Here is a 10,571-nt window from a genome sequence, read left to right as displayed (position 1 = left end):
CTTAGCAGCGTATAATGCTCCAACATCAGAAGACGATATAGACTCTTTTCGATACACCCAGTTCATCAAATCAACAAGACTCAACAAACCAGTGCAGTTATCAAGTCTTCCACCTTCAAGTGCAGCAGCTCGTCAGCATATCATTCGTGTCTATTTATCAGACCCAAATTTGGTTGGGAAATGATTTAGAACCCCAAGAATTCGGCTGGGTAATGCAAAATGAATTTCTGGAACCAATAACAACATTATTACCGCCAGCACCAGAAGAACTGCTGAATACAATATTTTGCAATTGCAAGAAAGGTTGTGGTTCTAATTGCGGATGCAGGAAATCAGGATGTACTTTAATTTGTGGGCAGTGTAATGGACAATCATGTTTAAACGCTTCATCAACTTCAGATGATTTCAATGAAGAAAGTGAATATGCACCTGATATTCTTGAATATTTTTATTCTGATACTTTAATAAACGAAAATGATGATGATGAATCCGATATTGAGCAGTCAGAGTAAGAAGAAGAAGAAGAAGAAGAAGACGATGAAGAAGAAAATTAATACAAAAATATTCACCATACATAATAAAAGAATATACATTATATTTGTAACTTTAATAAATCGATTATTGGATTAATTAATAAATATATAATTTAAAAAAATAATAAATATGATTTTTTCAGTATTTAATTAAATATAAAAATGATTATTGTTGAATTCTGCACTTGATCTTAATTTATCGTATATACAGCTGTTAAAAATATCATTAAAGTTCATTTGAAATATTTCATTTAATATTGTATGTTTGTTAAAAATAAAATAAATATTTTATAAATGATATCTATAAATATAGTTTTCCATTCTACAATTTTTCTTACCACCTTAAATGTCATAAAGTGTAAACTCATTTTCGTGACCTTTGACCTTAAATATCTTAAGTCGCGGACACGTGATTATATGAGACTTTTGAGGTAAGTTTTATACCATCAAAATAAAGAATGCAAATTTTCAGCTTATTATCTTTCATTCCGAGGTTGCATCCTTATTTTACCGGACTATATCGGCAATACCTCAAACGTGTGATGCTAAAAGATAAAAAATTGTAGTTTAAATAAAAGCTAAAAAATTATACGTACTAAGGAAAAATATCAAAGAAACAATAATATTAATTACTATCTTTAATAAAAATTAACATCAATTTGAGTTTAAAATACGTCTGTTTTGACGTTTCGATTTCATCTTAGAAAATCGTTCTCAAAATACAGATTAAAATTACAATTATTTAGCCCCTTCCCCCCACCCCTAGCTCCCCTAGCTTACCTCCCTAATTTTACAGTCGGATAAATATAATCGTAGGGCAAATGCAGGAAATCTTTGAGTGAAGCATTTAAGAGTAGAGCTAAATTGACTGAAAGATTCAGAAATTGCCCTCCATCATCCAAAAACAAATCATCAACTGTTTGTTTTCCTTTTACTGGTGGTGGAAGAAACCTTTTTTCTAGTAATCTCTAATATGCCTCTTAATAGAAGATAGCATTCTATGTTTCTTCAATTTTTTGTATTTGTCCATTTTCATAGGCTCTTTTTTTATTTCTACATATCTTGTCTGCTTTCCGTCTTGTGACTTCAAATGATGTTCGTCTTTCCCGTGTTCTTCTTGTTATAAACATTTTGTGTACTTCATTTCTTTCCTCTATTGCTTGTCTGTACTGATCATAGAACCATGCTCCTCTTCTCGCCTTTTTCTTGTTTCCCAGGGTGGACGCTGCCGCTGTCAGTACTGCTGTTTTGACATTATTCCATTTGCCCTCTATGGAGTGCAATTCTAGCGTCCTTAACTCATTTGCGACTTCTTCTTCGAACTTCTCTTTACATTTCTGAATCGTCAGTTTTTCCAGGCCCAGTTTAATTGTTCTTTGTTGTCTTTCGTTTGTTTCCTTGTTAACTCTGCATCTAAATTTGGTTTTCAGTAACGGATAGTCTGATCCACAGCATGCTCCTCGTCGTGTTCTAACATCTGAGATACTACTGGCTGCCCTTTTGTCTATTACCACATGGTCGATTTGATTGGTTGTTGATATTTGATTCCATCTGGTGAAATCCATGTCATTTCGTGTATGTCTTTATGTGGGAAGCATGTGGAACTTATAACCATGTTTTTACTGGTGGCAAAATTTATCAAAAACTCTTCATTTTCGCTTGTTTCATTGTTCAATAGGTGTTTTCCTGTTGTGCCATACAACTGCGGCTCCTTGCCTATTTTAGCATTCATATCACACTTGTCTTATACTATCTCCAGCTGGTGGTAGAAGCTTTCCTTTGTATGTTTTCTTGTTCTTCTGTTGGGCAGTGAATGTTTATCATTGTTAGGTTGAACAAGTGGATGCAAATTCTTAACTTGCATATCCTTTGTCTGACTGCCTGGAAGTCTATGATTTTTGAATTAAAATCATTATTCACCACAAATGCAACTCCACATTTTTTGCTTCCCTGTCTCTTCCGACTATATAGAATTGTGTGCGTCTTAGTGTCCCTGACACCTTTCCCCAACCATCTTATCTCTTGAAGAGCAGTAATCGTGAGCTTATATATTTTTAGTTCTTGCAGAAGTGCGGTTTGAAATCCTGGTTTACTTAGTGTCCTCACATTCCAGTTTCCAAATATATAGTCCATGTTTCGTAGCTTAAGTCGTTTCCGAAAGTTCCGTCCTGTATTCCGAGGCAAATGTTCAGGTTTTGTAACAGTGTGTTTGTTCCGGGAGTGATTGTCAGCCTATTTCCCAACCTTCCTCCTTTACCCGGGCTTAGGACCGGCAGTGGTGACTCCTGAGCTACTCGATCCATCCATTTTTCACCACAGGCGGAATTGTTGTCACCATACGCAGCTATAAAATACGTCTACTCTATTTTAAAGCTTAGGTCCGCTTGCCATTATGCTAATTTCAGTACTGAATTTAGCACTAAAAATATTAGTTAGTTGCTCGAGTCGATTTAGTATGAAAAATGTATGTTTGTGTTTGCAACTATCTTAATTTTAATTAGCCTGTAAGCATGCGCTCTACCAATTTTGTATTGACAGTCTAACCTACCTGAAGTTTGTTTTCAACAAACAGGTAAATAATGATGGTAAAAAAGAAGCTAAAATTATGTGCAGCAGCTTTAATTGTAATAATGAGATAATTAAGAAAAAAAATCATACACTTCTTAAAAAAAGCGCATATGGAGAAAAAAATGGATCGAGAGAAGAGGGTTGGGCAAAGGAATATTAAATATGTTGAATGAAGAATTATTAGTAGAAGACCCTTTGGCATATAAAAACTTTTTACGAATGAATAATACTGTGTTTATGAAATTATTAGGACTAGTTGAGAATAAGATAAAAAAACAGGATACGCAATTTAGAGAAAGTATTTCAGCAAGATGCAGGTTTGTATAGTATTGTATTTAGGTAGATGTATAAATTTGATGTCTCGTTTTTTGTTTAGGTTGGAAACTACATTAAGATTTTTAGCAACTGGGCAAACCTTTAGATCATTAATGTATTCAACTCGTATACATGAAAGTAGCATTTCTAGGTTTGTACCTGAAGTTTGTGAAGCTATATATACCAGTCTAAAGGAAATATATTTGAAGGTAAATATGTATGAGATAAAATTATGAAAACTAACTAACATTATTTTTAGACCCCAACATCTTCTAGAGAGTGGTTAAATGTTGCTAAAGGGTTTCAAGAAATGTGGCAGTTTCCCAACTGTATTGGTGCTTTGGATGGAAAACATGTAATGTTTAAACCTCCGATATCTGCTGGTTCATATTATTACAATTATAAAGGGAATCACTCAATAGTTCTATTAGCCATGTGTGATTCAGCTTATAAATTCACTTACTATAATGTAGGAATAAATGGCTGCATAAGTGATGGTGGTGTTTTCCGAGAAAGTAATCTGTGTGGAGCACTAGAAAATAACTCTTTAAATTTACCCCCAAATCAGGCTTTACCCAGTCGTACATCAAAAATTCCATTTGTATTAATTGCAGATGATGCATTTCCGTTAACCAGTCGAATTATGTAACCTTATCCTAATAGGGGATTGTCAGAATCTGAAAAAATATTTAATTATCGACTCTCTAGAGCCCGTCGAATGATTGAAAGCTCATTTGGAATCTTAGCTAACAGATTTAGAGTATTGCTTAATCCAATAAATTTAAATGCAGATAAAGTAGAAAAAATAATATTGGCTTGCTTAGCGTTGCATAATTTATTAGTTTCAGAAAATTTTAAAGCATATATAGAACAAGATGAATCACAGGTTGTGTTTTCAAATAGATTAAGTAATCAAGCAGGTAATCGTTCGACAGCTAGAGCTCATAATATAAGAAATGAATTTAATAAGTATTTCAACAGTAACAGTGGTTCAGTTGACTGGCAAAATGCTGCCATACAGAGATGTAACATGTAAAAAATGTATATTATTATTAATAAATGAGTAACTTGAAATTTAAATAAAACGAAACATACATAATTAGGAATTTTTATTTTTTTAAATTTTTTTTCTGGCATCCCAAATAATGTTTGTTATTTTTTCTTGAGTCTCTAATAGTGTATCTTCATCAGACACCAAAAACTCTAACTGACTCTCTACAAATTCTGCAAATATTTTTAAATTTGATTTTGCAGGAAGAGTCTCCACAGGTTTTGTTGCTCTTCATTGGCCAGAGCATTTGTTAAAGATGCCAAAACATCAGCCGCTTTATTCAAAAAAATCCCCTCATCGTCAGGTTTATTTCTTTTTTTTAACCTCTTTCTAATAATATCTCCTCCAGAGGTGGCATTGTCTCTTAATGAAGGGGTAGGCACATTCTGTGATGCAGAAGGACTCTGTAAAATCAACCATATCAATAAATGATTAATATGTTAATAAATAAATAAGAAGTTATTTATATTTGTATTCATATTTTGACAAGCTTCCGATTTAGAAGTTAAAACGTTAGTAAAAAAAGACTTTTCAGCTTATGTGATTTTAATTCCCAATAAATTTTTAGACACTATTATCTCCTCAAACTAAAATTCTTCATAATTATTTTCCAATTAAAAAATCTCAAAAAAAATTGATAAATAAAAGTTTATACTCACAATACAATAATCATGAAAATTTTCATTTTCAATCCCCTCATCGTCAGGTTTATTTCTTTTTTTTAGACTCTTTCTAATAATATCTCCTCCAGAGGGGGTGCTGTCTCTTAACGAAGGGGTAGGCAGATTCTGTGATGTAGAAGGACTCTGTAAAATCAACCATATCAATAAATGATTAATATGATAATAAAAAAATAAGTTATTTATATTTGTATTGATATTTTGACAAGCTTCTGATTTAGAAGTTAAAACATTAGTAAAAAAAGACTTTTCAGCTTATGTGATTTTAATTCCCAATAAATTTTTTGACACTATTATCTCCTCAAACTAAAATTCCTCATAATTATTTTCCAATTAAAAAATTTCAAAAAAATTGATAAATATACTCACAATACAATAATCATAATTTTGAAAATTTTCAATCTCCTCTTCCTGATTCTGACTACTTATCAAATGTATTTCATTTTCTTGAACATAATCCATGGTAGCATTTTCATTGGCTGGTAGGATTGTTAAAGCCGAAAGGCTGTCCTGTGAGCACCTAGGTATGCAATGCTCTGCTACGAATAATATTTTTTCGTAATACCATAGCGTAGGTTTGTCAATCTAATAAAATAAAATGATTATAGAGCAACTATTAGGCTTTAAAAAAATCATTACTTATACTGCTACTTTTTTTATGTCTATTTGTTTGTGTACGCGACTTATCGTAATGGTTTCAGTGTTAACAAAATTCTAATCAAATTAGCCCAACAAATAGACATAAAAAGCCATAATGAAATAGAAATGTTACTTACATCATCGCTACCAGCTCCGCTTTTTATAGATGATAAATATCTTCTATGCTGTTGTAAAAAGTTAGTTCTTAAATTGTTAAACTTGGCTTTTATCTCTGCCACACTTACATCTACACCGAGTTTATACAATTCCGCCTTTATTTCTTCCAAAGCTTTTACTCTCGCATTCCTATTTTTATACAATGGATGCTTTGGCACATATAAACAAGGATTTGCTTTATATAGTTCGATTAAATTTTCTATTTGCTTCTGACTCCACATATTTAAAAACAAAGCATAAACATACGTATAACATAACCTCAGTTTAAGTTAATATTGGATCATTTTTAGTACAAGAAATTAGAACATGTTCTAATTTTTAGTACTGAATCGGCGCGCGCACCTATTTTGTAGATACAATATTTTTAGTGCTAAATTCAGTACTGAATTTAGCATAATGGCAAGCGGACCTTAGACGAAACTGAAGTGAGTACTTTGTCTATTAAAAAGAATAAGAGAACTATATTGCGTCATATACATCCTTGTCTATAGTATTTTAAACTTCTATATTTGTAAAACAATAAACTGCTGTAAAACCTTTTAATAAAACAAAAAATGGTTAATTTTTTAACGATTTAGCTTTACCTGCCGTTTAAAAGATAATTTCCGTTTGGTCTTTTTGCAAATACGTCCCTGAATACATTCAGTGTCTGCGGATTTTATACAAAAACTATCGATTTCGCGTCTTCGGCATAATATAGACTTCCGTATACCTGCTAACTTTTCTTTCTCGTCGGTGCAAAATTCCTTTTTACAACTAGTGACAATTCTCTCTATCTACGTCTCCCGAAATTAACTCTCACATTTGTTGAAAAGAGCACAAAGTGAACGCTGAAAATGCCAAATTGTACTTATTATGACGTTTACGTGCTTTAAAACCAAATGAATCTGAATAGATGGACAAAAGAGTTTTTTCAGCCTTGATCTCGTGGTCTGCATTCAAATAGGCACATCTTTTCGTAGATGATGCACCTGTAGATAATATTAATGTGCGGCTACCGTTGTCGAGCTTTTGTAGTTTTTTCGGTTATTCGCGAGATATGGACTGAATTGTACTGTTTAATTTTAACATTTCCTCTATAATTTTTAAACGTTTATATTTTTTTTTTGTTAGATTACCCAGAGAAATTCAATTTTTCTGTAAATTACGAACACTTTTTTTATAGGGTAAACCATACAGTTATTGGACACTTAAGAAAATTTCAACTTTAAAAATTCGTAATTCACATTGTTCTCTGCAGATGGAATTGAAATTTATACAAAAGGTAGTCTAAACAGTTTATTACAATATGGATAAAAGGATTTAAAGAAGGTGTTAAATATTTTTTGTCAATATATATTTATTAAAAATAGTTACAAAAATTATAGTTATTGGACAGTTTATTTAGTTACAGGACACTCAAAATTAGTTATTGGACGACTGCTTTAACACAATAAAAAACTAGAAACAAATGAAAATTACAGGAAAAACCTAAGATTTCTGTGAGGTATGGGGTAACTATATACAGTTGACACAATTAAATTTTATAAATGCTTTTGTGCTTCTTTGTACTGAGTGAAAAGTTCGTCAATGTCTTCATCCTCACTGTCTTGGTTACTGTTATTAGCATCAGAATCACTATCCTGGAGATTGAAGCAGTTGTGACATATAAATAGATCACCATCGTTAGGTATATGCTGTCTATGATTAACAGGAATACAAGATTCGTGATAATAAAGATTACAGTCATCGCAGTTTAATTTGTTCAATTGAATATCATTTGAACAAATAAAACATTTGACTTTTTTTGAATTCTTTTTCTTGCTACACTGGTTTATGGTTAATTTTTCTTCTCTTTTCCGTTTCCTTTCTTGTTTTTGTTTTTCCTGCTCTTCTTTTATCTCCTCCTTTTTCCGTAACATTTCTTGATATCGTGCAGATGTAAAAGCAAAAGGAAGTCGTTCCGTATTACGTTTATTTTTTCTTTCCGGTACAGTAGGAGAAGTTAAAAAGTTACCCAACAATTCGTGTTTAACAATAATTTTACTTGTAGAGGGTAAGTCATAAACATTAGTTTTATATTGTTGAAAATGGATATCATTGGTACTGCTACTCTCAGAAATATTTACATTTTCAATACCACTCTGCTCTGATGTTTTTATTTCAGTATTTTTAACGGGAAATGTGATAACCACATTTTGAATAATATTAATGTTTGTGTCTCTATTTTTTAGAACCATTGGGTTATCCGAATGTTTTGGATCATGTTCAAAAAAATTCCAAATTTTGAACAACAAATTCAAATTATCATCTCTAGGTAGATTATTCTTTGGATTTTCTTTTAAATTCTCTAAGCTATGAACTTTTTCAGGACCTAAGATATTTACAAAAGTATTATAGTCCATCTTGGGTTTCTTTTGATGATCTGAAATGATTAAATTTTTTACTACTTCTTTGCCTAAACATTTTGTGTAGTCAATAGCATCTGCATTAAATGGAAACAATCCGCAAGCCTTGAAACCATTTACTACTGTTTCAGTTTTACAGCTTTTTTTTATAGCTTGCTCCAATATAGAAGCAAATACAACCTTATTCACTACCCCTCCTGGATGCTGTTCTTCCCATTCTCTCACTGATTGCCGCCAAGCTTCTTGTAATGGACGGAAAATAGAAACGTCACAGGGTTGTAAAATCCTTGTGGCGTTAGGATAAAGTGCAATCACTTCAATCTGCAGTTCATTACACAATAGACTTAATTGGTAACTTAAGTGACTCTTGTGCCCATCTACAAAAAGAATAACTGGAAGCTTAATATTATTTTCAATTAAGTGTGGGTAAAAAACATTCGCAATATACTGATAGAATGTCTCTGCCGTCATCCAACCATTATCGCTTCTGCCCACACCCCATTTAGGATTAATACCTTTAGTAACCTTTTCAGGAATACGTTGATAAGGATAAATAACCATAGGCACGCAAATTTTACCGTCTGCTGAAAACGTAAACATCACAGTGACGTTTTCTTTTGAAGAGCTTTTTTCAACGTTATAAACATTTTTGAAACCTTTCATAGCAAATACTTTTCCAGTAGATGGACATATTTGAAATCCTGACTCATCTCCATTAAAAATTCTTGATGGATCAGTTAGAACTTCTTCTAAATGTTTTTCTTTAACATAGGTTTCAATATTTTTAAACCAGTTTTTGATGTCTCGTTCAGATACACAAGCGCTAGCTGCCGTCACACCTTCACTTGTCCTTCTAGAAACCCCTGGATGTCGCTTCAAAAATCCCTAAAAAAAATCAAACGATGAATACAGATTAAAATACATTTTTTTGGTGACTTACTTTTAACCATCCATCTCCAGGTCGATTATCTTTAAAGTTATTGGGGCGCGGATTTTCGATTAAAAATTTTTGCACGCTGCTTTTTAAATCGTTAGCCTTTTTGGGGAAACCTTTTGAAGCAGTTTCTTGTATCCATCTGGAATATTGAATGTAAAATAAAATAATGCTATGGGTTAAGATAAATTAAATGAATTTACCTAACCAGAGTATTCTCCTCCTCGCAAGTTAAAATAGGAGACGGTCCAAGTGTATCTTTATGTTCCGGATGTTTTAATTTAAATTCTATAGTGGACTTCGGAATTCCATATTTTTTTTCAGCTGTTCTATATGATTCAGTGCCATTTTGGACATCCTTAACAGCTTCTATAAGTTTCATCTTATCATATTTTCTAAGTTTAGGCATTTTACTATAATCCTAAAAAATCCATTTTTAGTGATTGGACGATCAAATTTAGTTATTGGACAGCTGTCCAATAACTGTCAAATCGATTACTAAATTAATTTTACTGCTATCTCCAGTTAATTATACGTAAATCCGTTGAAAATTGTAGAAATATGTGGTAAGTGTAGTTCTCTAGTGATTGGACAGGTGTCCCATAATAGAATTAAGCAAGTTTTCTAGTTTAGTTATTGGACAGATGTAATTAAATCCGAATTAAAATCCCTATTACTGTACCAGATCTACCTTAGGGACTATAAGTGCCTTTACTACACCCTTTTAAATAAAAATACAATCTTACCTTAAAAATACCACGTAGTTTAAAAAAAAAAAGTCAGAGCAGATGCTTAACACAATGCTTAAATGTCACTTCACTCACATAACCTAAAAATATTTACCGCCAAAATCACAGAACCCGTTAAAGGCAGAACATAGACATAAGAATGAACGTAATATAGAAACGAGTAGTGCCACCTAGTGAAATCCAGTGCCAACTCTTGTTGGCACTTGCAGAAATCTTATTCTCGTAAGTTAACACTGTAATGTCCAATAACTGTCTCGTGTCCAATAACTGGCGTTTTACCCTACTCTTTCTTTACTCCAATACATGTTGCATGAACATGCAATACAATACAATAAGTAACGTAGTGACGTGAAAATAATTTTTGCTGGAGACCCTAATGCAAAAATTGGCAAATAGCAGTTTTTCCATCCAACTATAGGAAGTGAGAGCTTACATGAAGAGACAAACGGTAACAGGTTGATACTAAAAAGCTTTGCAGGCACCAAGCACCCTAGCAGGATTAACAAGATTTTCCCATAAAATGATACATAAGGGAACA

At 32.3% G+C, this 10,571-nt stretch overlaps 2 protein-coding genes and 1 long non-coding RNA gene across 3 annotated transcripts; 1 reads left to right on the top strand and 2 right to left on the bottom strand.

The window, feature by feature from the left end:
* The first annotated feature begins 3,341 nt into the window (after positions 1-3,341).
* LOC140442897 (uncharacterized) lies at positions 3,342-3,894 on the top strand. The gene is made up of 3 exons (XR_011951171.1): positions 3,342-3,418; positions 3,478-3,625; positions 3,676-3,894. It is a non-coding gene; the product is annotated as an uncharacterized lncRNA (long non-coding RNA).
* Positions 3,895-4,652: 758 nt separating this feature from the next.
* Positions 4,653-6,184, bottom strand: LOC140444666 (uncharacterized). The gene is made up of 4 exons (XM_072536428.1): positions 5,924-6,184; positions 5,517-5,732; positions 5,127-5,273; positions 4,653-4,871 (listed from the first exon to the last, which is right to left on the bottom strand). Exons 1-4 carry the CDS (start codon positions 6,182-6,184, stop codon positions 4,653-4,655), a joined length of 843 nt encoding a protein of 280 aa, XP_072392529.1.
* Positions 6,185-7,486: 1,302 nt separating this feature from the next.
* On the bottom strand, positions 7,487-9,693 carry LOC140444665 (uncharacterized). The gene is made up of 4 exons (XM_072536425.1): positions 9,488-9,693; positions 9,291-9,426; positions 8,390-9,235; positions 7,487-7,585 (listed from the first exon to the last, which is right to left on the bottom strand). The coding sequence occupies exons 1-4, from the start codon at positions 9,691-9,693 to the stop codon at positions 7,487-7,489; spliced, it is 1,287 nt and encodes a 428-aa protein (XP_072392526.1).
* Positions 9,694-10,571: the final 878 nt, after the last annotated feature.

The sequence above is a fragment of the Diabrotica undecimpunctata genome, chromosome 6 (assembly GCF_040954645.1).
Source record: "Diabrotica undecimpunctata isolate CICGRU chromosome 6, icDiaUnde3, whole genome shotgun sequence".
Classification (NCBI taxonomy): domain Eukaryota; kingdom Metazoa; phylum Arthropoda; class Insecta; order Coleoptera; family Chrysomelidae; genus Diabrotica; species Diabrotica undecimpunctata.
This window is presented reverse-complemented; position numbering and strand designations above follow the sequence as displayed.

Excerpts from the sequence above, each read along its gene's own strand:
- LOC140444666 (XM_072536428.1), bottom strand. The coding sequence starts at position 6,184 with ATGTGGAGTCAGAAGCAAATAGAAAATTTAATCGAACTATATAAAGCA. Across the intron at positions 5,733-5,923 it reads GCGGAGCTGGTAGCGATGAT|ATTGACAAACCTACGCTATG; the intron begins GTAAGTAACATT and ends TTATTTTATTAG. Across the intron at positions 4,872-5,126 it reads ATTTTCATGATTATTGTATT|AGTCCTTCTGCATCACAGAA; the intron begins GTGAGTATAAAC and ends TTGATTTTACAG.
- LOC140444665 (XM_072536425.1), bottom strand. The coding sequence starts at position 9,693 with ATGCCTAAACTTAGAAAATATGATAAGATGAAACTTATAGAAGCTGTT. Across the intron at positions 9,427-9,487 it reads GAGGAGAATACTCTGGTTAG|ATGGATACAAGAAACTGCTT; the intron begins GTAAATTCATTT and ends TCAATATTCCAG. Across the intron at positions 9,236-9,290 it reads CTGGAGATGGATGGTTAAAA|GGATTTTTGAAGCGACATCC; the intron begins GTAAGTCACCAA and ends GATTTTTTTTAG.